The sequence below is a fragment of the Exophiala bonariae genome (assembly GCF_035927105.1).
Source record: "Exophiala bonariae strain CCFEE 5792 chromosome Unknown scaffold_4, whole genome shotgun sequence".
Taxonomy (NCBI): Eukaryota; Fungi; Ascomycota; class Eurotiomycetes; order Chaetothyriales; family Herpotrichiellaceae; genus Exophiala; species Exophiala bonariae.
In genome coordinates, this window is record NW_027042479.1 from 517,311 (window position 1) to 542,867 (window position 25,557).

The following is a 25,557-nucleotide window of genomic DNA, read 5'->3' on the forward strand; positions in this document are numbered from 1 at the left end:
CTTCGCGTAATACAGTAGAAGAGCGCGACGGACAGCTCATCATGATCTGGACTCTAGTCGAACTCATGTTTCATTCATTTCCTGAGTTGCAAAACAATCGCAAGTATGAAGGGAAACCTGGTTTTGAACCTCGCATGTGCACTATTCGTCGCCGTGGCGGCGTCTACTGCAGATGAAGTCAGGATACCGGCGAGCGAGCCGATTCAGGAATTGAACATTGGAGAGGACACGACGGGCGAAGAACTCGTCTACGAGACTGAGAGTGATCAAGGATCATTACTACAGTCCATCCAACAGAACTCAACGTCGACTGATACTCCTATCGATGAAAATTGGCGAGACATTTGGACACATCAGCCAGTATGCACGTCTTACCTTTCAGAGTTCAATAGCTTGCTGTGCGTCTACACAAATGCGACGTTCAGCCAAGGACGAGGCATTTCTATCTTCACGACGCCGAAGATCGCCGCAGAATTCGCCGCGTTACTGCCGTTTCACGACGACGAGATCCTGCAGAAGCGCGGGATCAACAGTGCCGAAGGATCGGGCCTCTGGACTGCCAAAGCACTGCCGGGGAAAGGAATCGGCATGGTGGCTAAGCGGGACCTACAGCGCGGTGAGCTGATCACGGCATACACGCCATATCTGATCTCGCACGCAGAGAATGTCCTGTCAGTGCAGGAGCGCGAGAAGTTCTTGCAGATCGCGCTGTCTCAGTTGCCGGCGGCGAGTCAGGAGCATTTCCTCGATCTTGCCAAGTACTACTATGAGCTGAGCGTGGTGGTTCAGGACGTCGTCAAAGCGAATACGTTTCAGATGGACATGGGAGGGCGAATGCATCTGTTGGTTGTGCCTGAGGCATCGCGATATAATCATGCTTGCGCGCCCAAGTAAGTCACTACACTACTATTCTCTGGAGCTCTTCATACTTACAAATCTCTCCAGCGCACAATACTACATCGAGCCTGGGATACTGACACACTTCGTGCACGCGGTGCGACCGATCGCCAAGGACGAAGAAATCACCATCACGTACTCGACGCCCTACCACCCCTACAGCGTGCGCCAAAATTACCTCCTCGAGGCCTTCCGCTTCACATGCACGTGCTCGCGCTGCGCGAAGGGTGAAGACACCGACCAGTCGCTCGTCGAGATCCACGACCTCCAGCAGAGCCTCGGCAACTGGGGCGCGGATTCGACTGCTAGCGTTAAGCAGGCGGAACGGCTGGTTAAAGTGTATCTGGAGGAGGAGTTTGACGGGTTCCTGGACTTTGCGTACGGGCATGCCGCTCTGACGTATAATTCTGTCGGGAGCGCGAGAGGGACGGTCAAGTATGCGGCGTTGGCGGCTGAGGCGGCGGCGTTGAAGTATGGGCCTGCCTCGAAGGATGTCAGGACTTGGATGGATTTGGCGGAGAGGCCGATGGAGCATTCGAGTTGGAGGAGGAGGAAGAATGTTGTTGTTGTTAGTGATGGTGATGGTGATAGTGATTGAAGGTGACCATGTCTATCATTTTGGATATTTTATCTACGATACTGCAGCAACAAGTCCAGTCAGGAATAACGTTTTGCCAACCCTTTCCCTCCTTCAAAATTAAGGTGCGATACTGGGGGTGAGGTTGTGCTTATCCGCTAGGGGAACCCCGGAATGCCAGGGCCGAGGGGGCGTGGATTTCATAGTGGATAGGCATTGGAGCGCCCACAATAGGCTTTCGGCCGCTCATTAGGCGTCCGTGATCCCCGGGGTTATCCGTAGAAGAGACTCTAGACTTTACACGTGCGGTGCTTCCACACGGATAGCAATCGCCATCTCCGCCTTTGGACGAGAATCACAAGTACAAGGAAGAGACGGCTGGAGAAAGTAGCCTGAGTATCTCCCCCCTTCACACCTGATCCATCTACAGTACGAGCACTTTTGTCTTTCTCCCCTTCTCTACCACCATTCTCGACAACCCACACAACTCTCTATCCAGCGCATCTCATTATGAGAGCGCTGTGACCATCCTATGCTCACTCCGGTGGCCCGATCATCCAAGCATGCGGTGAAAGCCATTGACCGTTCGTTCGCTCGAATCTCTCTATCACCACTTCCTTCACTTCCGTCACGTCAGGTCGTGCTCTGTTCCAGACGATCAACTCACTCTAAGCGAGCGGTCTTCACCCTTGCGAACAAGACCAGTCGAAGGCACTTGATCTCCGAGGGGAGCACTACTACTCCCCAGGAGGACGATTCTACGAGTTCCGTGCCCAACGACTCCCCCTTCTACCTAGAGACTGGCTACTCGATATTTGCCAAACGCCCTTCTCGAGCGTTTCCTCCTCCGTTTGTTTCACTACCCTCTGGATCTTTCTCAGATCCTCTCACCACCCATAATCCTGTACGAGGTCGTCGACCTTTTGTCAATGGAGTCCCGGTGAGGGGTGTCACCAATGGTGATGATGCCATCATTATTGGCGATCACAACTTTCTCGCCGTCAACGACGGTGTGGGCGCATGGGCACAGAAAGAGCGTGGGCATGCTGCATTGTGGTCACGTCTGATTGCTCACTTTTGGGCCGTGGAGGTGGAAAAGACCTTCGTGGCTGGTGGTAAAGATGTGAAACTAGAGGATCTCAACCCCATACAGAATCTGCAAGTCGCATTTGAAGAGACGAAAGTCGCCACTCGAGGAAAGGCAGATGCAATGCTGGAGGGCGAAGAAATTGCCCGAGGTGGACCTCCGGAGGCTGATAAGAAATCCAGGTCCAAGGAGGCAAGTAATTCGAAAGATGCTAGTAGTAACGACATCTTGGGAACCACCACCGCTTGCTCGGCCTTGCTTCATTATAAACCTTCGACCCCCGAACCAACTCCTGTTGTTCTAGCCACGAGTCTCGGGGATTGCAAGGTTCTTATCGTTCGCCCTTCCACCTCGAGCGTGTTGTATCATTCCAAAGAACAGTGGCATTGGTTTGACTGCCCTCGACAGCTCGGCACCAATTCCCCTGATACACCCACGGGTAACGCCGTGACTGATACAGTACCAGTTGAAACGGATGACCTTATAGCTGTCCTCAGCGATGGCGTCACGGACAATCTATGGGAACATGAGATCTGCTCGACATTGTGTGACAGTGTTGCCAAATGGAATGCAGGCGATGCAGAGGCAAAAGATGGCATCGTCTATGTCGCCCGCACTCTCATGAATGCTGCCCGGGAAATCGCTCAAGATCCCAATGCTGAAAGTCCTTACATGGAAAGGGCACTTGATGAAGGTCTCCCGGCTGAAGGCGGCAAGTTGGACGACATATCGGTGCTGTTAGGCGTCGTAAGGAAGAAATGACATATCAGGCTTTTGGGTAATGACACTTAGCCCGCTCTTATATGCATAGCTGGGCCTTTCCTTATGGCGTTTTGGTTCATGGCGATCATGAGGTTCGCGATTTGAAACTAGCATGAAGCATCCTCTAGACACAGCACATGAAAGGCATCGTCGGGCGTTCAAAGAATATCGGCACATCCACCATGGTCGGGTACATAAAATATGGGCCGACTGGGATAGTTGAAACCAGTTCAATGGCCCAGGCGGGGCTTGAACAGTCAATGCACAAAATTGTTTTTGGGGCGATATCAAATTCAGTCATGAATAGTAACTCTATCACTACCCACGAATGCACAGATACCAACCTAAGAACCTAAGATGTTGAGCATTGCGTGTCTAAAGAAAGAAGATACGGATAATCACCTGGCCATCGATGCCGGGTGCTACAACATACCGTCATTGGGTGGACGTTGTTCAGACAGGAAGGATAGCTCTTACCAACTCAGCCCTCGATTCTATTCAAGCCAACCATGCAAATATCTGAAACCACTTCACACCATGAGCCTACAAGGACCACTTCCAACATTACTTGAGGTTTGGTGGGCGCAATTGCCCTCAAGATGGACAGCCTTCTTCTTTTCCAAATTGCGGTAGCTTTTTCTCCTCATGCATGACGCCCGACCTTAGTCGAGAAGCACTCCTGCCTATCAGATGTGCCCATACTTGCCAACTCGTGATGCACGCCCTGGCACCCTGGATGCTGTGCAATGGCATCACTCTGTGCAAAGCCCGCATGTTTCTGCCTGGGCGTTCTCTTAGACGTGCAGCTCATATTCAAAGGCCAAGACTTGTATCGCCAGTGGAGGGTCAGACTACTTCTTCCAATGGTTCTACAGCCTAACAATCGATAGTAGTTACAACTGCTTCTCTGCACTTCCCTTCGCTGACCAGAGTCAGTTCTGTCTTTCGGGTTAACCTGGTCCAAATTCGAAAACAATGTCTACACTAGGCCGCATTGCAAACTCTTTAACCAATATCAACAATGAAAACATACTAACCTTGGCAAATCTCAACTTCGACTTTACCGTCTTTAAATTCGACGCTCCAAAAGAGTTCGCTACTATTGGGAATAGCCTTTCGCTGCGGCGTCGTGCTGATGCCGAGGAAGGCAAGATTCACAAGACGGCTCGCAAGCTTGCTGCCCTCTTTGAATCCCTGGTCCCTTCTACTCCAAATTTACTCAAGGCGTATGGAACAAGATCATCTGAGATAGCCAGCGATCCACAAGCCAACCCAAAAGGTTCAGATGACCATGGACCTTTCGAAGAATTCATTGGGATCGATGGCTCGTCCTTATGGGCCGCAGCTACCTCCAGTGCAATGACTTTCGACAGGCATGCAGCTATCTCAATGTATCTCTTGGCGTGCATTCTCGCCCGAGCTTGGGAAGCAGATAAATCAATTTCCATATGGACCGAACTGGTGGGCGAGCGACAGGCTGAGATTATGAAAGCAACTGAAGAGGGACCGCAATTGACCTCCACATATATGGCCGCATGTCAGGACATCACACGAGAAGAGCTTGCTAAATGGGATGCCAGCGCTAGATCATGGTTGCGGAGCGCCGATGAAGTCAAACGGGTCGCCTATACCAAGTTCATGCTCATTGCCAAGAATATTTCTGTCAATCTTTGCCAAAGCAGGTCGACTTATCAGAACGTCGTCGACGTCTGGCGTCATGCACTACTCGGCATGGAAGATCTCATCCAAGGACGGCCTCAAGAGGCTTCCGATGGAGCGGTACTTCTGGCACTTTCGGCATGGCATATCTATCCAGATCTTATGATTCTGGGAAGCTCCACTAAATCGATTGAATTTGATGACCCCCTTGTGCAAGCTGGTGGCATCATTACTGTCGGCCTTCAGTACGCCGTGGACAATGGAGACGCCGGAATGCACTGGTCGTTGACGTTATCCCAGTACCAATTTTATGAGCGCAAGGCGAAAGTCAGCACCGGTGACGGGACCAGCCGTATTACTATGGACGAGCTCTTAATCATGGCCCTTGGAAGCTTATTTTCGGCTTGGGATGTGTTGAAAAATGAACAAACCGAAACTGCCAATTGGTTGATCAAGATTTTTGATCTAATGCATCAGTCCACCGATCTGCCGTGGCTTGCAGTGCTCGTGGATGCAAGTCACAAGTTTTTAGAGATGAACCAAAACGACTCAGCACGCTGCTTTGCCCTTGTCGCTTATAGTAGGAGGCGGGCTAAGAATCTTCTTGGTTTCCAAGAGTTAAAACCCCAGCCCTTTTTCGGTCTCCGCAGTTACCCCCTTCTACGCTCATTGTCTTTGAAGCCTGGAAGTAAACAAGTCATCGCGTATCTCAGAGGTCTCTGTGAGACGGTGAACATTACAGGGACTCACTGTCTGATACGCTATCGAGAACGTTGGCAAGGCACTACGAGGACTATATTCGCTACTGCACTTCCACGTGACAAGATTTCGACCAAGCGCCCACTGGACAGATCGCCAAAGCGAGAAAAGAGGCACTATTACTGGTTTCCTTTGGGGCAAAAAAGGCCCCCCTGTTTTGAGTGCCTCGCAGGCTCCTCAGGTGCATTGGCAGAGAGTCAGGGCCGTGGGGCTTGTCGCTTTGGGGAGTTGTTGGATTGTCAACCTGGGTCTGCCTGCGTATATTCCGAGGAGATGGCCAACGAACAGTGTCTAGAGTATGATCCCCAACGTATAACTACAAATCATGACAGTTCGGGGGAAACCTTTCGCTGGTATAACGCTCCTGCGATACTACGTGAATATCATCATTCAGAGTATCGCGGAGTAAGGGACATGGATTTGACGTTCAGACTTTGCTATGGTGACCCACAGTCCTTTGCCATATTTGCCATAGTGCCCGTTCTTCGCTTTTCTTTCGGCAAGAGGAATAGCAAGACGACTGAAACATTCGAGTCTCTTGAAGCAGCTTTAGAGACTGCTTGTCTTGCGGAGAATACCTTCCTACAGGCGAGCACAATGCTTGAACAGAAAATCAACCCTGCGTCTCTGAGCCAGTACCTTACTTGGTATGGGGGCAACAGGGCCAGGTGTGCTTGGCTCACTCATAGCCGCGCTATTATTCGTGGCAACGAGACCTTCGATGTACCGGAACAACCTTTTAACCACAACTTAGGAGTGTTTCTCAAAGCCAACCTTCTCGATCCTATTCATTATCAAGCTCTAATCACACTTACAAAGGCTCAGACAGTATTTGCGCCATTCAAAGAATTGACGGTTCCCTTGCAAGCTGTTTCAGTTGTTAATCTTTGTGATGTTCAATGGTTTATGAACAACGGCTCCGTTCCTTTCAATATCCAGTTAAACATCTCAGAGCGCCTTGCATGTATTGTAGGGTTCGAATCTTGTTTTTCGAAGATCAGGTGTTCTGACCTTGACAACGTCTTTGCTGTTTCGTTTGGGAACTCGATCTTCGTTGCATCAGAACTACTCACCGATCCTCTAAACCACAAAAATTGTACTGACGAATTCCAGAGACTGGCGGGAAATGTAGGTATGTTGGGCATCTCATTGTTGGTGCCACCCAGATCGTCTCTGAAAAGAACAGCGCCAGGTTATGATCTACGCCTCGTCCCACACAATAGATACGACCACGGCCGAGAGAACAACTTCCAAGGCACGTCACTGCATTTATCTTTTACAAGCTGGAGAGAGCCTTTGATCATTGCAAGTCAGGGAACGATTGATCAAAACATTTTCTACGTCGAAAGTGTTCTCTCTGTCCATGACCGCGGAAAATGGGTTGCCGATTTCAATATCTTCGGCGAACAGGATTTCACGAGACTGCAGCCGCCCGTTGGGAAATGGGATTTTGATTGCGAGTGTACTGGAGATGGGAATAAAGCAGCGACTTCAATCGACGCTTGGGAAGAGATAATCGACCCACCCGAGAATGTTGGTATCATACGGGCACACAACAACTGGGCTGCGCGCTTGGCTGCTCAAGCTGTTTGCCTCTCCGTAGAGGACTTAAGGGTGTTCGTCGTGCAGCCTCACAGGACTTTCTGTGTGAAGTGCATCTCTAGGTCTTTTGAAAAAGCTGGTGAGGTGGATTCCGATCGTTTCATCATCATCGACTGAACTCTCAATATCCATTCAGAAACTTTGTCTTTTCCGAATTGAGAACTCCTGCCCCGCTCACTCTCAACCATCGCAATGGAAGCTCGGCCCAGCAAACACAACGAACAGAGCACGCCCAATAGGTTCTTGCTGTCTTGCTGTAGCCGATCTAGAAAGCCGAGCAATTCAATGTCTGAGATTAGGGCCACTACAATAGTACCTGCCCACTCGCTTCGCCGAGTGTTCAGAGATGTTTGCTCGGAGCATTCAGTTCGAAAGCTACACCAAAGGCAAGCACCAATCGTGAGACAAGCAACAGTAGGATAGAAGCCTTGCATCATCATGTCGAGCCGCAGAATTCCGTCGGTCAGTGGGTGTGAATCCCGTTCCGGCAAAGCTGATATTCCTCTCGAGTGCATGCATGGCCTATGCTATGCTCTCTGATAGCCCCCATTCTAGAGCGAACTGTCCCTGCCTCCTGCATTCTGTTACACTTTCAAAGGGGAACAAAAGACAATTGCCCATGATTCGTGAAGCGCTGCGATGCTTTGCATTTCGGGCAATGATGCCAAAAGAGAAAACGGTGGGAGGAAAGAGCAAGGATTTCATGGTTCTGGGGTGACCGTCATCTTCAATGACATGGCTATGAGCGGTTCAAAATCCTCTCATGTCACGCCTCCTTCATTCGTGCTCCGTGTAACTACCACTGGTTAAGTACTAAAGCGACCGGATATGCAGAAGGTTCATCTCAACATCCTGCTTCCTTGTCCCTCGCCTAGCCATATCATCATGACCCGATCTGTCCCTCATTAGCGCCGTGATCGTCATCAACTCCATCGTAGCTTATTCGCACTGACATCCTTCACGGCTGAGAGGGTTGCTATACCTCCACAACCGACAACCCATCCTGCTTTAGAGAGTAATGGCTGGTATACTTCTCCAATGACTTTCAAGTCGCTCTGGGAGGTTCAGGTCCCAAGATCGAAAGAGCAGAGAAGGTTTCGCTCCCCCCCTCGAAGTCAGACTGAGAGAGGGGCGACAGACCGATCCAAATTGGCAAAGACTGGGTTCTGAAACCTTCAGAATCAAATCTTAATGTGCGAAAAGGCTCTGGTTGGTGCAGCTGGTGCACCCCAAGGTGTCCATCGCTCTTGGCTTATAGTTGGAATATACATGTGTTCAGGCCGGTTCGCAATTTCTGGGTTGTTACGCAGAAATATCCTTGGAATATCATTGTGTGAAAGACTGCTGTTTGTACATGGCGGAGGCAATGTTGATCCGAGTTGGAGAAGAAACTGGTTGGTGTTTCAGTTCTTCCATTCTGGCCCAGTATGCCCGGCGTATCCTCAATATAGCTGCTTCAGAGTCCAGTGTTGGTCGCATTAACCAGTCCTTATGGTATGCACTAACTTGAAAATCTTGCCACTTATTGTTCGTTTTGGTTAAGGAGTCCATCATCCGACTATTCATCCACTAAATCTGAATCTTGTCGCTTCCAAACGGCCCAAACCTTCCCGAGGCGCAACGTTCCTTCTTCTATACGAATTAGTGAAGTCTTGGAGTAAGACTCGTACCTTGCGTGCCTCATTCTGCTGCAATTTATCACTGATACCTTTCATAAGTTTGTTTGCTTCTGCTGGCTTCAACGTGCCTGCAGGCAGTAGCTGAAGCGTCCCTTGAACCCATTGTGCTGCAGCCTGAGGAACTAGATTAAACAATGAAAGTAACACACCAGAAGAGTCGGCAAAAACGTCTTCAGGGAAGCTAAACATCATGCCGGTCAAAACTCTATGCACGAGTTGTTGACCTGTCGTGTTGAGGACCTGTCTGACAGCAGCACGAACTTCTGGTGGGTTGTCCCGTGCGGGTTCACCATTTGGACCTGCAAAATTCGACACTGGAGGGTTGTCGAATCCAAAGTCAAGGAAATCTCTCAAGAAATGTAGAGCAGCCTGAATAGGTTCCAAAGACTGTAAAGTAAGAGCAGTTAAAGACGCCTGGACCATTGGTTCGGCAAAGTTTGACATGATTGTCTTTGCAGGATAAAATCTCACAGCGTCAGATGCCAACCTGAAGAAGTCCTCAATGACGTCTGGAAGTTCAACTGGTTGTAGATCGGTGAGAATCCGGAAGAATGCAGTTGCTTGCTGTGCAAAGAATCGGAAAACATTTTCGCTGGTCTCGTCGTCAACAAACTCCGCTCCATAAGAGAATTCTCGAATGACTGCATCAGTGGCCCACAAGAAGCCTCCTTGGTGAGAAGCTTCAAATCCCTCAGCAAGGCTGCTTGCAAGAGTTGGCAACAAAGGAGCCGTAGCCGTCCGGTAGGAGATCACCATGGTTCGCCAGCACTTGCATATGCGCTCTAGTATGGGTATTGAACGCGTAAAGTGCTTCGCAATACCAGAGAGAGCTGGCAGTATCTCTTGGCAGTATTTCACAGCGGGATTCTCTTGACCAGGTGAAACATAAGGCTGAACGAAGTCGAAGAAAATGGTGAGAAGGCCCAGATAATCAGCCACAACCTTTTCGGAATCCTCATCCTTTGCTTGCTGAGCAAGAGAGACGATTCTAGCCATGACTGGATCACAAAAGACTTTCAAGGTGGCATATGTTTTTCCGACTGGTTGAACCGCAACGACAGCCGCAACTCCCTCGGTGACCTCCTCTTGGCTAGAGGGCTTGAGTTTATCTATGACGCCCTCATAGAATTGGTGTAGCTGAGGGATGTGATCTCCAAGAAGTTTTGCGCAATCAGTTCCCAGGAATCTGAATGCCAATGCGGAAGCCTGTATAACCTCCAAAGCAGTGTGATTGAAGCCGGAAATGACATAGGTTAGCTGTGCTTCCAGAGTTTCTGGATGCTGAGAAGTCCATTCGGTATATCGCGCCAACGCCATGATTGCCTGGAACGTCAACTTCTCATGATTCGGAACCGTAGTTAAAAGTGGGATCACTTGAGGTAAGATGTTAGCCTCTTCCGGACTGACCATACGACCCATTGCTCGCAAGCTGAAAAGGGGCGCCTCGAGCTCTTGCCAATGTGGAACAAATGGCTCAGCAACTTGGGAGGCGTAAGCTTGACCCCACTTTTGAATGAGAATATAGGCTTTATTCAGGCACTCTGAAACGCCAACAACCTCACATGCATCTTTCAGGACATCGCCCATGTTGTGTCGGAAAGAACGGAATTTATCTTCCTGCTCACGATCGCCGTCGAAAAGATCTTTCTCGTTGCCGTTCTGCGGGGTAGGGAATTCCAGGTGTTTGATCATGACATCAACCAACTGAGAATATAGATCCACTAGCTGTGCTCGAGCAGATGCATATTTCTCGAGAGTCAGTATCTGCTTCAACTCATACCAGAAAATGAAGGTGATAGAAATTGCCTCGCGGTCCTGGTCACGCACACAACATTCCAGTACACATTCAGCGAGTTCTCGGAACTGTGCCGGCTGGCGAGCGATGAGGACAATCCAGGCTTCTCCGGCTTCTGTAAAGAGTCTGGTGATGCCTTTCATCAGATCATTGTCCTCAGTGACAGCGGCCTCTTGGATGAAGGGTCTCAGACGAATAATTTCAGGGTAGAGCTTTTGAATGACACTTAGCGATTCATCGACGTCTCGTGTATCCCGAAACATGGTACACATGCAGTCCACAGCGGCTTCGAACGAATCCTGATCTTGTAATGCGGAGGTGATCTCTTTGAGTAAAGGCGAATTGACGACATCAAGGGCCGGGATTTCTCGGAGCCATGAAGCAAGACAGGAGTACAGGTGAGGGTTATGGGCGGCGCGAGCTAGTGAACGTGTCAGTATTTTGATCCGGGGATGCGGTGATTCGGACTGTAACATACTGGACGACTGTGCGTATGAAATCAAGAGTTGGAGAACCTGAGAAGCGTTGTCTTCGAGCAGTTCCTTCGTTCTGTCGGCGAGTTCCTCTTCCTAAATTGTAAACAGGGTGGATTAGACTGTGATCGATGGCGAGACTGAGGGTTGCGATGGCGACAAGCCGAAGATCAAACTTGGAGGCTGTGCGGTCGGACATACAGAGACGTTGATTTTGCGGCCTTCAGTGACCTCTTCTGGTAGGATTCGCAGGAAGTCGAGTAGACAATCTCCGCCATCAAAACTACTACCAACGGTGGCTCCCACGGTTCCCACGACATCTTTCCAAGATGTCAATTGAATAGCCAGACTTGCCAGACAGACAGATAGTTGAGTCCGGATCGGCCTTGGGCCTGAAATGTAGGTTTGGAGTAATGCGAGGAGTGAGTCGCGAAGTGGCTGTAAAGCATCACTGGGGAGTTGGTGAAGATCGTATGTTATCTGTGATGCCTCAGTAAATAGTCTGGAAAAGGAAACGCTCATGTAACCTACTTTTCCTTTGAGAGTGGTGGCGGCAAAGAGTCGCGCTTCAACTGGGGATTTAGAGTCTTGCAGGATGGCATGAGTAGCATTCCAAGCTTCGGACTGCGTAGCAGTTAGGTCTGGTTGAGGGAGAGAATTGGTGTGACGAACTGATTTTTGGAACTTTTCCAGGAAACTGTGGGCATCGGCCTTGTCTTTCCCGGCCACATTACTCTGCATGGTGGCCAAAGCCTTGAGAATGGGCGTGAAGCCATCGGAGGCGGTTGTTTGAGCAGCCATGGTGGCTTGAGGTGGGATGGATGGGACCGGAGGAGGGGTAGTGGTCGGCTTGCAGCCTTGATCAAGGTTGGACTAGAGGCGGTTGCATGCGGCTTGGATGTCAGAGGGAAGAGGCTGTAAAAGAGTAGTGAAGGGAGACAAATGTCCAATCCAGAGACTGAATGATATATACGAGTGAGATGAGGATGTGGTGAATTGTTTGGTGTTTGGTGACCCATATGGGGACAGAGATGGATGACTGCGCTTCGCCTCTAGAAAAGAATTGACTTTACTTGGCGGGACAAGCAACGTCCAAAGTGCTCGCAGCTCACGTGGGCGCTCACCACGAGCGTGCCGCTTTTACAACTACTTCTTCGCTACTGACCCTCCCACTCACGCTCGACCAGTATTAAAAGTATGTGCTCCATGCATGGGGATGGACGGCCATCTTCTCAAACTTGCAATGAAACCTAGATACGTGAATGGGCACATCAATAGCTACCTTTTGCCGAAAATAGGTCGACGTTGTCCGGGCCGACTTTGGTGCCGAGATATTTCGGATTTACTTCTGACGTACACCTCAGATCCCCAGAGACTTGGACAATAAAGATAGCCACTCAATACCTACCTACCTACCCACCCACCTAGGTAGGTCGGTGGATTCTCTCGCCAGAAGCAACTTCTGGCTTTCTAGATTCTAGTGCCCTGTCCTCAATGCTGAACTCCACCCCTGTCCCGGGCTCGGCAGTACGTTTGAGCTGCGAACAGTGTAAGCAACGCAAGAAGAAATGTGATAAGCAGGTTCCATGCACAGCATGCCGAAATTCAGGATTCACATGTGCCACGGTACAGCGCGCTCGAATGCCTCGTGGAAGACTTCAACGCAAAGGCAACGATATCGACGCGAGAGTCGCCCGCCTTGAAGATCTGGTGAAGCAGTTGAAGGTACTTCACCTCTTGGCCAGCTCAAAGTTGAGGACGTGCCACCAATCCTGCATTTTAGGCTCAAGTACAGACCACCAACCAACATGATGCCGGGCTCGAGGATACCCATCTTCTTGGACCTGTTGGCCCACTGGGAAGGTATTCCAATGGGCTGCAGCGTTATATCGCTTCCGATTTCTGGGAAGCGATTTCGCGAGAGGTAAGGTGTGGTGGCTTGCGCTTGACCTTCAAAGCCTTGAGAGGCCTGAACCACTGCTCACTTGCAATCTAGGCCAATGGCATCCGCAAGACCCTGGAGGAGTCCAACAATGAAGGTGCCCCAAGTGCAAATTACTCTACATCACCGGGACCGACGACGGAGCCGTATTCCATTCCAAATACACTCCTCTTCGGCCACGGCACATCTGGCACTGAGTTTGATACATCACAACCTCTCCAGAAGCACCTCGCCAGTACACTCCTTTCTATATATCAGCACCGGGTAGATAGCATTGTCAAAGTTCTACACTGGCCTTCCGTTGTTGCCGCAATTGATAAGAAGAACATGGAGGCCAGGAACGAGGGCTGGTGGACTGGGATCCATGCACTAGAAAGCGCCATACGATTTACGGCTTGGTGCACCACGACCGACGCCGAGTGTGAGCAGCAGCTGCGTTGCAACAGAAGCTCTACACTACTGCAACTCAGAAATGCGGCCGAGTTTTCAATCTCGAAGGCCAAGCTCCTCGAGTACCCAGATCTGACGGTCCTTCAGGCCTATGTCATATACTTGGTAAGTTGTATTGATTGACATCGTGGCTACACTTGCACAAGTATCTGGATCGATTTGTGCGTGTAGAGTGTCGTTGGAATCTAGAGCTGATCATTCGACAGATAGGTCTTCGCTGTTCCACCACTGGCGCATCGAGCTGGACATTACTACCAATAGCTGTCAGGCTAGCAAAAGCGTTGGGACTTGGATCTGAGGATCCGAAGAGCCATTTGCCGTACGAGTTGGAGATTCGCCGGAGATTGTGGTACTCAATTGGAATGCTTGATACTCAGCTGGCTTTGGATAGAGGATCACTCCCACTACTCTATTGCAGCGACTTCATCTCTTGGCCTTTGACGGTGAATGATGCAGATTTGTATCCGACATGCAGTCGACTCATATCATCGCAAGGCTTCACGGACATGGCATTTTCCTCAATGACCCACCGGGCCATGATGTGTCAGAAGAAACTGTATGAGACCAATATCCACCCCGAGGATCCTTGGGCCAGCTGGAACGAGAAGATGGCAGCAATTGCGGTCTTTGAGGACTACGTGAGAAACAACTCTTCAGTAAGAAATCCATTTCCAACCCCATTGGAAACCTTTACACAGGCTGTTGGGGAAGGATCGCTACTCAACATCAAACTGATGCTTCGACGACCACTACACCGGATTGAACACAGGCAAGTTCCTCCCTGGGACGATTACAACATAATGAGCGCCAGTACCGAAATCTTGGAGCGATCTCTGAACAAGCAAGCGGATGTCAAGTTTGCATCTTGGGCATGGTTTGCATGGGTCAAATGGTATGCTTTGGCCGTGCTACTGGCCGAACTGTACAGCTCCGGTACTGGTGCAACCACTGAGCACTCTTACTTGGTGGCGCGGGAGACATTCGCGCAATATGCCCCAGTGGTCGCTGACAGCGAGTCTGGTATGCTTTGGAAACCCATTGTCAAGCTCATGCGCCAAGTCGAGCGATTGAGAGGCACTGGCAGCACAGTCAACGGAAATGCGCATCAACCCCGGTCGTCTGGTCACTCCGCCGGCGGCGACATCAAAGCGGGCGAGGCCACGAAGCTCAACGTTTTCCAAGGTTACGCCGCGAGTCCTCAGAGTGCCCATCGGCGAGATGCCGGAAAATCACTTGTGGCGGAATCAGATCTTCTCGACCAGACCATCACCCAACCCAGGGGTACTACGCATGGTATCGTGGATACAGAAAACATTGAGCAGATGAGAATGCAGGATGTTCTAGACGACGATCTGTCATTGATGAATTGGGATAGTTTCTTGGAAGACATGTTCCACTCCACCATCATGGACCTGAGTATGAACTGAGAAAACCATACTTGTCCCAGTGGCTCTCAATTCACAGCTGTCATTGCCCCGGGTGACAGACTCTCGATTTTGTCTGATAGCTCCTCCCAGAGTTTCTTTTGAGCCTGCTGACCTTGCAAGCTTCGAATATAGCTCCCCTCGGTCTTGACTTGACACTCACTCAGATATTGCCCATGAGTCTCCTTGCCGGCCGTTACAGCATGTACGAGGGTCCTGCTTCCAGATTCAGCCGTCCTTCCAATGAGACTGAAGATAAATCCAACGATTCGCCCCTTGTCATAGTATCGCGAGAGTTCGGTGGCGCACCAGCCAGGATTGACGCAGTTCACCACCACCTGCATGTCACCATGCTTTGAGCCGACAGCAATTCGCTTGGCGAGTTCTCTCTCCCACAGCTGTTCCATGAGCTTTGTAAGCTCGTACCTTCCCATCATATCCGCCGTGCTGGGATCACTAAGAGCCTCACAGATACTCTGGTGCTCTGAAACCGTCAATTGGCCACTTGGGGCAAAGACATGTTGCATGGATCCCACAGCGACAAGGTTCGTGTGATGACCCGTGGTTTTGGCTGTCTCCTTCAGCATCGGGAGCGCCAGAACTGCAAGAAGGAATGGCGAAATGACATTGACAGTCAAGGATTTCTCGTATCCCTCTGCTTTTTCGAATGTCACGGTCTCGATGCCAGCGTTCGCAATGAATCCGTCCAAGCGAGGCAACGAACTGAGACGGCCGCCGAAGGCCAACACAGCTTTGAAGTCTCCGAGCTCGACGTGCCAGACTTCAACCTCGGTTGTACGGGAATTGGTAGAGTTCAGGATGCTTTCCTTTGCTGCTTGGCCTTTGGCTACGTCTCGACAGCCGAGAATGATTTTGGCGGCATTGAGGTTTGCTCTGTGAAGGATAAGATGCTGGGTTCGTGAATGGATTTGTATCTAGTTCTTACAAATGCTTAGCACATTCGAGACCCAGGCCAGTGTTTGCACCTGTAATGACGAATGTTTTGTCCGAGAGGTCAACCTTTGGGACAAATGGCTTCCCAAATATTTGACCGCCGAGGTATTGTTTGATCTCGGAGACGGTTGGCATGACGGTGGTGGATGATTGGATTGGACCAATAATGGAGTAGAGTCTTGATACCTAGGTAGGTACTTTTAATGTCTAGTGCGAGACTTGTGCCTTAGGTAGCCAACAAGGAAGCAAGAATGTCGAAGCTCATATAGTACAGGTAGAAACTCGAACCAGGTCCCTAGGTAACTGTAGCTGCCATGTTCTGCGTCTTATAAGTTGAACTCGGCGTGGCATGCTGACACTAGGGAGTCGGGACATGAGCCAGAAGGCCAGTCGCAATGTGGCATTGACGTTGTCATTGACCTTTGCAGATCTGAGACATGACATCTACATAGAGCTTCCCTCTACCGTTCTACAGTATATTTGATCTGTGAGGGAGCCCATATCAAAAAGTTCAAAACCCACATTCAGGCCCCAGGCCCCTCGTGGGTCTCCACGTCAAAAGCCGCAAAAGCCGCAAAAGCCGGTCGGCGTTTTTCCGACCCGAAGTTGGCATATCAACGACTACCTAGGTACCCTTCGTTACTCAAGTACGGAGTAGGTACCTAACGTACTGGGGGCTCCTGGTCGGTGCTTTGAAGCATAGACCGATGACGTTGTACCCAAAACCACCCGGAAGCTGCAGAGGCCGCAAAGGGCGGACGGCTTGCTTCGCTACCTGATCCGACAAAGTTCAATGTCTACTCTCAAGGCGACACTGCAGTGGTTTGCATCGCGCCATGGCTGGGATGCAGTGCTTCATTAACACATCCATGCTCTCTTCTTCAATGTGCTTTATTTCATTCCATGGTGCATACTCTGCTTCGAAGAGACGTCGTCCAAAATAACATCATTAGTCATTGGTAACGTGATCGGACTCACTTGTTCATTCAGCCACCACCCCTTCGATACTCTTGAGTCGCTCTCTCTCTCTCTTTCTTTCGTAGAAGAAAACCTCGAGGCCATGTAAACACCCGCAACCCTCTGTTCGATTGGATACTGGCTGACCACAATCAACGTCAAGTCAAGTCAGGTCAAAAACATAGACTGCCCAACCATGAGTTCCAAGGATCCTGCCCATTCGCACACCTTCATCATCGCCGCCGCTGCTATCGGGACGATTTTTATAGGATTCGGACTCAATGGCATGCTCCGTCCCGAACAAGCCCTCTCCTTTTTCGGTTTCGACCCGCCAGCTCTGCTTCAAGATAAGAAGGTCGTGAATGCTTTGGTGGTTGTGGAGAGTGCGAGAGACGTTTTCATGGGCTTGGCCATCTATGCTGCTTCTTATCACGGCCATCGCAAAGCGTTGGGCTGGATCGTGATTGCTGCTGGTTTGGTCGCTTTTGTGGATGGTGCTGTCTGTCTCGCTACCGTTGGCCAAGGGCACTGGGTTCACTGGGGTTATGCTCCCGTGGTGACAATCATTGGGGCACTTGGAATTCTGGATTAACTTTGGAAGGCCTTTGCTTGAGGCTATGTGGGGACCAAGTTCCCATAATCACCAAGCTGAAATCGGGCAGTCGTGTGCAGGCTCACAGTCCGCTGGGCTGCCGCAAATACGAACGTTATCTGACAGATCGGGATCAGATGTGTCACCAGACCGGAATGATGGGCTTCGCGCGATTCGCAATCAGAGAGGTACCGCTTTTTGAGAAATACCGCGGCAGCGGAATTGGCAGAGTACATGCGCGCCGAAGCTCCCTTCCTCTTGCTCAGACGAGCGGAAGCTACGAGAAGATAGCTCGCAAAGCCGAAGTAAGGGATTCTCTATTAATTTATCTTATATCCCGGAAAGGCGAGTCGACTCGGATTTAGTATAACAATAAGTAGTCGAGGCCGACATAACCCCAAGGTCATTCGTGACCGCGTCTGTACTTTGGTGCTGCAGCCAGTATATTCACATGCTCAAGGCTAGGCGTGAACAGACACTGGCAGCCACATCCACATGCCGCCCATCATACACTTCATTGCTGCTCTAACGGGATAGGTCTTGGGAATCACGAAAGTGCTTCCAAAATCCTTTTTAAGCCTTCCTCCAGCACGACCTCTTGCACGCTGAACACTATGCGAAACCAACCTGGCTTTTCACTCCCGAAAGTAGCTCCTGAGGCTAGAAAAACTCTTTCATCCAGCAGCGCACGAGATACTAGGTCATCAAGGCTAGATTGCAAGTGACTGGTAGGAGAGCCTGAACATGCAACAGGTGGTGGAGGTTCATGGTGACGTAAATAAAATTCACCTAGATTGACCCAGAAGAAAAAGGCGGCATTGGCTCCTTCCTCATGCTTGATTTGATTTTCAACCACCCATTGCTTCACAAGGAGGAAGTGTCGGAGCAGTTTCCTGTCATTCTCTGCGAGATAGCGATCAATGAATTTGTCGTCATCAAGCATTGTAGAAGCGACATGTTCAGCCAGTGATGACGCGTAAGAGTATTTCGAGACCGGCACCATGGCCGCATGAATGGACGGATTGTGCTGTGAGATAATACAGCCGAGACGAATCCCATTAGCGCCGAAATCCTTTGAGAGGCCCCAAAGGACATGAACTAGGGATGGGTCAAGATTAGATTCAAACGTCGGGATTGATAGAACTGAAGTGAACTGTTCGAGCGTGGGCTCAGTCGACGTTATTGAACCCTCGCCCGAAGTTGTCCGCCACACGCTCAGGGCATATATTTCGTCACTGATGAGGTGAATCTTGTGCTTCTGACACAAAGTCATCAACTTGATCAGCATTGACCTTGAATAGCACCGGCCCAGCGGATTGTGTGGATTGCAGAGCATCAGACCAGCAACGCGTTGTCCCTTGGATCTGCAAGCCGTGACTGCCTCCTCATACGCCGATATAGCATTTTCACTGAGTGGATCAATATCCCCGAACGAGACCGAGACACAGTGCACTCCTGTGCGAAGCTGAATATCGCCAGGAAAGGCGCCATAGTAGGGCCGCCCCAGGAGGATGGCCTCTCCTGGGTCAGCAACAAGGTTTGTCAAGTGCTCGTTAGCAGCTGATATTCCATTCGTTATCGTAACGTGCTCAGCTTCAACAGGTGTGACGGTTTCGAAGTTACGGCTAACAAATCGTGCTACGGATTGCCGTAGGCGTCTACATCCTGATCCGCCGTCCCCGTATGTCAGTCCACTCGATGGTAGATTGCCAATTTGGCGAACGTAGTCAAGCATGGTGGTATGCATCAAAGCATTCTCGGCGACACCTAGAATCACGTAGCCTTGCGGATTCGTCTGGGGGGTCCCAAGGGTCTTTGACAACTTTCCATATCAATAACGTGGGAGCAACCTTTTCCCAGTCCTGGCCACTTTTTGATAAGGCCAACTCGAGCGCTTGGTAGAAAGTCGCAAAATATTAGAGATACACGGCGCTGCTCGAAGTTGTGGAGGGATTTGTCCGCGCTGTATGTTGTGGCAATGATATCGATTTGAGTTGTCCTCTGGACTGCCGTGATTGATGGTATTTTCATGCATATCGACAAAACTTCACATCGTAAATCACGTCAGGAAAAAACGTCGGTTCGGACGAGGGAAGCTCTTCCCCCTGTCAAGTTCAGTGCTCGGGAGTTGGGGACGCTGTTAGACTTTCGACTTGGAGTTTAACTTAACTCGATACATAGCCTAGCGGTAGAGTAGATTATTGCAGTGAGGGAGTAAACAATAGGTAGTTAATAACGCTGCTTCTATAGAAGCCCTCTAGGCAGTTATAACGACTAATTATAGGTATCTAATAAAGCTCTAACTTGGTAAGTGAGGAATATATCGGACTATTAAGTAACGTGTCCAACCTATGTCAGTCTAGGTGATGCTTGGTGAGTACAGGGCGGCGTCACCCTCGTCCTAGAACGGGAGAAAGCACAGGCAGGGCAGTCTTCCCTCACATCTTCCTCCGCAGTTTTTAGCAGCCAGCATCCAACCGCGCACCTTCGTCCTGGTACAATTGATATCTTGTTCGCAACTCTCCTCAAAACACGTCCTGTGCCTCCCACTTCCAACTTACCTCGATTACACTGCTCCTTTCTCTGCTTTCCCTAAATTCATCCCACAATCACCATGCATCGCGGCGGTGGAGGCGGGCGCAAAACCCTTCTTGCTCCCATTCATTTTATCTTCAGTTTGCTCCAAAAGCGCTCTACGGTCTCAATATGGCTCTACGAGAACTTGCGCACGCGGATCGAAGGCAAGATCAGGGTCGGCACATCTTTATCCACCCATCCAACGCAGCTAACTTTTTCCAGGGTTTCGACGAATTCATGAACTTGGTAATTGATGATGCGGTTGAGGTTCAGCTAGCAACAAGAGACGGGCCTGAAAAAAGACGACAACTTGGTGCGCAGTCTTCCATTAGGCTGTTAAAAAATTCCAGACTGACATATATTAGGACAAATATTACTCAAGGGCGACAATGTTTCATTAATTCAATCATTGGACTGAAATTATGAAATATATGCTCGATCTTACTCGCAGAATCTTCAAGTACGAGCTATTGTGGAAACAGACAGGCTCGCTCCAGTACAGTCAGAAATCCGGCTACTCATTCTCAGGATCTGCCGTAATCACTTGATCGATACGCCAGTCGTTGTCGTTGACGGGAATATTTTCACCCACAGGCAGAATCTGTGGCAGAAGCGCCAGACCAACTGAGACAGGAGGACAAAGACAATCAGCGACATGCTCATGCTAGTAAATTCAAGACAAGCCTTACCGAGGGTTGGCATCCGACCGCTAGAATGGCGAGACTCCAGAGTCGTTTTATATGTTTCGAGGTAGCGGTCATAGAAACCTTTGCCATGACCCAGTCGTTGACGGGACTGGTCAAAAGCCACAGCTGGCATAAATATCAACTGGAGCTTAGGATATCCCTCCTGCCTATCTACGGCTCCGTTCAAAACACCTTCTCCCCCAAGAGCATTCCGTCTGTGTTGTATTGACTCTGGTGAAAGCGAAGGAATACCCCAAGCGTCTGGCTTGAGGGAATTGAAGTCCTTCTCGTCTTGCAATTGCATCATGGACATGATCTTGGATTTCGAAGTGCCTTCTGTGTGAAGAAAGGGAATGAAGACCTCCTTCCCATCCTTGAAGGCTTGTAAAACTATATCACGTGTCGACACTTCTCTTCCCGGCATGGACAGAAATATTGCTAATGATTGAGCATTTTGATATGTTGAACTTTGCAATACACGATTCGTGATGACGGTCGCTTTCACCATCAGCTTTGGACTACTCGACCTACTAGTAGCAAGGGCTTCGTACATTGGCGTGTGATCTCATCCGTAGAGAGCTTGTTCAATTTTTCTCGGATGGCTTTGCGAAGAGCAGCCTTCTGTTCTTGTAGATTCTGGTGGTTCGTAGCCATGGTGCGAGTCATCAACACTGCTCTTGACACACGCCGAAACCAAAGTATGGGAGTGCTCATTTGCACATGTCAAGATGATATAGAAATATTCAGATAATAGAGAGAATACGATGTGATGTGTTATTTTAGCATCCTTCCTGCAGTTCCAAAAATGTAGGGTGAGGTCAGAGGAGATCCGCAAGGACCCCCCAATGCCCAATAACGTTGGACATGCCCAGCCCAAGCCTTAACCGAAACCAGTCCCAAGGATCCCAAGAAAGTCACCGAACCCGCCTAAGTCTAGTTAATCAGCCCTACCTAGAAGCCCAGGTACAACCTCTTTGCTGCTTTTTCCATGGGCCATCATGGGTGCATGCCCCAGCGCCTCAGCCTCAATCTGCATCTCTGCATCTCCACCCCAAACTGCGCCGCGTCAACTTTTGTCAGGTCCGTTTCGCCGTCTCATCTCAGGGTGAGCGAAAAGAGGGTCAGACACGAAACACCACCACCACCGACGACAATCAATCGAACAGAACTGAACTGCGATTCTTGTTACTGTTGCTCATCGTCTCTCTCTTTCTCGTCGACATCTGCCCATCCAATCCTCTCCCCTCTATTTCTCTTTCCCGCTAGACATGCAACCATGATCCCCTCGATACAGAACCTCCTCGCCGTGGCCCTGCTTGGGCTGACAGCCCTCCGAGTCGTCGACGCTCAGGATGCAAAACTGGTGGGCACATGGACGACCAAGTCCAAGAAAGTCCTCACCGGGCCCGTGAGTTCCCGCCCTTCCTCTGCTCAGCTCCGTTGTTTGCTACGTGGTTATGACGAGGACTTTCCACTGACCATGCGGCTTGTGACTGGGCTTCCAGGGGTTCTACGATCCCGTCGCCGATAGATTAATCGAGCCTGAGTTCGCGGGCATTTCGTACTCCTTCACGGCCGATGGCTTCTTCGAGTCCGCATATTACAGAGCCATTCCCAATCGTACGTCTTCCTCCCCCTCCACCCCTTAAGGTTGACCACAGCCATCCAACGTCAATTCTAACATTCAAACCCCCAACCTTTTAGCCACAACACCACAATGTCCCTCCTCGATAATGCAATGGCAGCACGGCACCTACTCACTCCCAGGAGACGGGTCGATCGTGATGACGCCGTTCGCCGTGGACGGGCGTCAACTGACATCGTCGCCGTGCCAGTACGACACGGCCATCTACGTGCGCTACAACCAGCCGGAGACGATGAAGCGCTACGAGGTGATCACGGACCCGTTCCACAACGTGCCGCGCCTGAACCTGTTTCGATTCGACGGCGCGCCCCTCCAGCCCATGTACCTGGTCTACAGCCCGCCGCAGATGCTGCCGACACAGACGCTGAACCCGACGGCCACGGCCACCGGTGCCAAAGCCAAGAGAACCCTCGACGGCGGCGACGGCGGATCCCAGCACCCCATCATCGAGCCCCTGAATAAAAACGCCTTGGTCGACCCCGTCAAGCCCCATAACGCCGATACCTGGTGGTGGGCCGGTGTTGGCCTCACGGCCCTTGGCACCGTCATGTACATGATGCCCACGTCATATTGATCTGATTTGATTTTGAAAAAACGATGGATCCAGGGGACGAATCGAACGAACTGTCGGATACACGGGAGTTTGTTCATACCACATGGAACCGGAAAGAGTCGCATTTACAGGGCGCAAGAAAGAGCACTTGTTGATTGGGGTTGGTTGTCCTTGGCGGGTGATTCGAAACTGTTTACAGTCCAGGGCGGCGTTTTTGGTCGATACTTCCTCTGGACACGAAGCGGCCTGCGAATCAGTCATTACTTTCTAGATAGATGTCCACGGGAGGAATCTAATCGTACGAGCAAGGCTTCTGTTTATTTCTCCTCTTCTTTGTCGTGGGTGAAGTGTTGTTCAGGTCGACCCAGTTGTGGCGTCAGAGGACGACGATAGCGGAGAGATGAGGAACAACCGTTCATCTTCAGAGTGGGGATTCTTTGATCTTCATTTTCAATATGTCGCTACGGTATGTATGATATGTGTAGTACGTGAGGTTCTGTCACAGCGATTGGTGTGCTTTTGGTCCCATCGTCAGTTGTCAGTTGGAAAGCTCAACGGCAGTCTGGTGGGGGTGATCGAGTCTTTCCCTCAGGGTGGGATCCGGACGAGCGTTACCGCCACTATCTGATTTCGGGAAAACTCCCCTATTCCTCGTCCTTGTTGGTATGGTGCCCCACGGATGGCTCTACTGACCACTCATACTAATGATGTCTAACTGGCACGTCCGTTGACCTTCCTCAACTTGAGCGCATCAGCATCGACGCCTTTGAGAGTTCGCACCTGAAAAATAGAAGAACCGGATTGGTTAGCCAGTGCTTGTGTCAATCAGAACCTGGAGCGGCTATGCCCAATGTAATGTGCGGCTAGTGAGGCGGAAATTGAAATATGAATAACGATGTTGTACAATTACACATCGGGGATGCGTAGTATGGGATTGTCCAGACACTAGAGTAGGCCGACCAGCCTCTTGAGGTTTACAATCGGTTCGGCGAAACCGGTGATTGTATGACTTACATTAACAGCCCGATTGTCCGCAAAGAAGTTAGGGTCGGTGCTCTTCCCGCCGATACTGGTACCACAGGTCGAGCAGAACGTATGTGCAATACGCTGTTTACCGAATGTGTACTTGGTCATGGAATCAAAGCCACTGATCCACGTGATGTTGGACTCGAGTGGGTAGACCATCAGATAGCCGTTGGTCGCACAGATTGAGCCTTGTGCCACAAAAGTCAGTGAGATGCATTTAGCGTGAAAGCCGAGACGTTGTCCACCCAAGGGAATGGATGTGGGTACATCCACACGACTTGGAAATTCTTCATTCTTTGGCTTCTCTACTTACAATTGCAGCTCGTGACAGGACCGTCTTCAACTGGAGGAGAAAGCTTCATCGTGAATCTTTATCATTATGTCAGCCAGGACTCGCTCGATTTCACGAGGTTCAGGTTGTGATACTTGACTTTTCCACAATGGCAAGACCCATCATAGGTTCGTGACTTCGGTTTGCTTGGACTCGTTGGACTGGTAGGACTGTTGGCAGACATATCGATTTCAGGGGCAAGATGGCCAGGTAGATCGTCTCGTCCTTCGCCCACCATTTTCAGTTACTATTGTATATCGGACAGACATGATCGGGCAGTTGCTCCAAAATTGTTGCTCTCTATGTTTTGTTCGCAATTGCACTTACTCAGTAGTACCGTGGCCTTTGGATAAGGACAATGCTGTCCTCTACACGATTTGATGGAAGCGTGACGTGACCGGTGTATTCACGTGAGGTTTGATACTTGGCGTTTTCAGGTAGATCTGCAGCGACTTTTGGGCTTCCAGAATCCAGTCCTCTGCTCCGAAGAAATTGTTGAGGATGGTATTGTTGCGTCCTATGCTCTCAGTGGTTACCAGTGACCAGTGCGAGCCTGAGAGGGAGTGCAAGAAAGCTCAACATGACAGCTGAATGGTCAAACCAGTGATGCATTAGCCTCGCAGATTGTCAGCTTTGTGATTGGCTTTAAAGCGTGGAGTAGGAATAAAGGAGGGGAAAGGCGGTCCTGTGGGCCTTGATTGACCTTGGCATGCCATGCTCTCTGCCTGGTCCTTTCCTCAGAGTTTGTACGGAGTACGAGTAGCCAACCTCAACTCGGATTGGCATGTAAATTGTACGTCGGTTGGGGTACATGCAAGCCTGAGAGAGTCTGACAGGCTACCGTGTACCGTCCAGGTACACATAAACCAAAGTCATGTGTGAGCAGCCAGCCTAGGATGTTAGTCCTTGGATGACTCAAGGAGCCGAAAGCGGCCGTCTCAACGATTTCAAAAGAACATCTGCTTGGGTGGTTCTCTATAACTGTCGTGTCCGGCACGTATCTGACCTCTTCGGTGCCGATCAAGTATAGCCCTGCCTGAATGGTGGGAATATGTGGATTCAGGAGTATGCATTACTCGAAAGCTGGATGCGGAAAGTGATGGTAAACCTGCCTGAAAGTTCGGATAATT

The 25,557-nt window shown here is 50.2% G+C and overlaps 12 protein-coding genes across 12 annotated transcripts; 7 read left to right on the forward strand and 5 right to left on the reverse strand.

Moving 5' to 3' along the window:
- Positions 1-105: 105 nt before the first annotated feature.
- Positions 106-1,495, forward strand: LTR84_009753 (uncharacterized protein; the record flags this gene model as incomplete). The annotated part of the gene is made up of 2 exons (XM_064853292.1): positions 106-890; positions 946-1,495. 2 exons carry the CDS (start codon positions 106-108, stop codon positions 1,493-1,495), a joined length of 1,335 nt encoding a protein of 444 aa, XP_064709691.1.
- Positions 1,496-2,006: 511 nt separating this feature from the next.
- LTR84_009754 (uncharacterized protein) lies at positions 2,007-3,323 on the forward strand (the record flags this gene model as incomplete). The annotated part of the gene is made up of 1 exon (XM_064853293.1): positions 2,007-3,323. One exon carries the CDS (start codon positions 2,007-2,009, stop codon positions 3,321-3,323), a length of 1,317 nt encoding a protein of 438 aa, XP_064709692.1.
- Positions 3,324-4,298: 975 nt separating this feature from the next.
- LTR84_009755 (uncharacterized protein) lies at positions 4,299-7,460 on the forward strand (the record flags this gene model as incomplete). Its single annotated transcript, XM_064853294.1, has 1 exon — positions 4,299-7,460. The coding sequence occupies one exon, from the start codon at positions 4,299-4,301 to the stop codon at positions 7,458-7,460; it is 3,162 nt and encodes a 1,053-aa protein (XP_064709693.1).
- A 1,445-nt stretch (positions 7,461-8,905) lies between these two features.
- Positions 8,906-12,091, reverse strand: LTR84_009756 (uncharacterized protein; the record flags this gene model as incomplete). The annotated part of the gene is made up of 4 exons (XM_064853295.1): positions 8,906-11,238; positions 11,296-11,386; positions 11,492-11,770; positions 11,822-12,091. The coding sequence occupies 4 exons, from the start codon at positions 12,089-12,091 to the stop codon at positions 8,906-8,908; spliced, it is 2,973 nt and encodes a 990-aa protein (XP_064709694.1).
- An 840-nt stretch (positions 12,092-12,931) lies between these two features.
- LTR84_009757 (uncharacterized protein) lies at positions 12,932-15,109 on the forward strand (the record flags this gene model as incomplete). The annotated part of the gene is made up of 4 exons (XM_064853296.1): positions 12,932-13,015; positions 13,074-13,214; positions 13,287-13,787; positions 13,889-15,109. 4 exons carry the CDS (start codon positions 12,932-12,934, stop codon positions 15,107-15,109), a joined length of 1,947 nt encoding a protein of 648 aa, XP_064709695.1.
- A 26-nt stretch (positions 15,110-15,135) lies between these two features.
- LTR84_009758 (uncharacterized protein) lies at positions 15,136-16,195 on the reverse strand (the record flags this gene model as incomplete). Its single annotated transcript, XM_064853297.1, has 2 exons — positions 15,136-16,000; positions 16,053-16,195. 2 exons carry the CDS (start codon positions 16,193-16,195, stop codon positions 15,136-15,138), a joined length of 1,008 nt encoding a protein of 335 aa, XP_064709696.1.
- A 1,018-nt stretch (positions 16,196-17,213) lies between these two features.
- On the forward strand, positions 17,214-17,609 carry LTR84_009759 (uncharacterized protein; the record flags this gene model as incomplete). The annotated part of the gene is made up of 1 exon (XM_064853298.1): positions 17,214-17,609. The coding sequence occupies one exon, from the start codon at positions 17,214-17,216 to the stop codon at positions 17,607-17,609; it is 396 nt and encodes a 131-aa protein (XP_064709697.1).
- Positions 17,610-18,156: 547 nt separating this feature from the next.
- Positions 18,157-19,344, reverse strand: LTR84_009760 (uncharacterized protein; the record flags this gene model as incomplete). The annotated part of the gene is made up of 1 exon (XM_064853299.1): positions 18,157-19,344. The coding sequence occupies one exon, from the start codon at positions 19,342-19,344 to the stop codon at positions 18,157-18,159; it is 1,188 nt and encodes a 395-aa protein (XP_064709698.1).
- An 879-nt stretch (positions 19,345-20,223) lies between these two features.
- On the forward strand, positions 20,224-20,604 carry LTR84_009761 (uncharacterized protein; the record flags this gene model as incomplete). Its single annotated transcript, XM_064853300.1, has 3 exons — positions 20,224-20,361; positions 20,409-20,499; positions 20,552-20,604. 3 exons carry the CDS (start codon positions 20,224-20,226, stop codon positions 20,602-20,604), a joined length of 282 nt encoding a protein of 93 aa, XP_064709699.1.
- A 96-nt stretch (positions 20,605-20,700) lies between these two features.
- LTR84_009762 (uncharacterized protein) lies at positions 20,701-21,526 on the reverse strand (the record flags this gene model as incomplete). Its single annotated transcript, XM_064853301.1, has 3 exons — positions 20,701-20,810; positions 20,876-21,370; positions 21,424-21,526. 3 exons carry the CDS (start codon positions 21,524-21,526, stop codon positions 20,701-20,703), a joined length of 708 nt encoding a protein of 235 aa, XP_064709700.1.
- Positions 21,527-22,148: 622 nt separating this feature from the next.
- LTR84_009763 (uncharacterized protein) lies at positions 22,149-23,091 on the forward strand (the record flags this gene model as incomplete). Its single annotated transcript, XM_064853302.1, has 3 exons — positions 22,149-22,280; positions 22,378-22,492; positions 22,577-23,091. 3 exons carry the CDS (start codon positions 22,149-22,151, stop codon positions 23,089-23,091), a joined length of 762 nt encoding a protein of 253 aa, XP_064709701.1.
- Positions 23,092-23,781: 690 nt separating this feature from the next.
- Positions 23,782-24,458, reverse strand: LTR84_009764 (uncharacterized protein; the record flags this gene model as incomplete). The annotated part of the gene is made up of 3 exons (XM_064853303.1): positions 23,782-23,850; positions 24,085-24,284; positions 24,410-24,458. 3 exons carry the CDS (start codon positions 24,456-24,458, stop codon positions 23,782-23,784), a joined length of 318 nt encoding a protein of 105 aa, XP_064709702.1.
- Between the last annotated feature and the right edge of the window lie 1,099 nt (positions 24,459-25,557).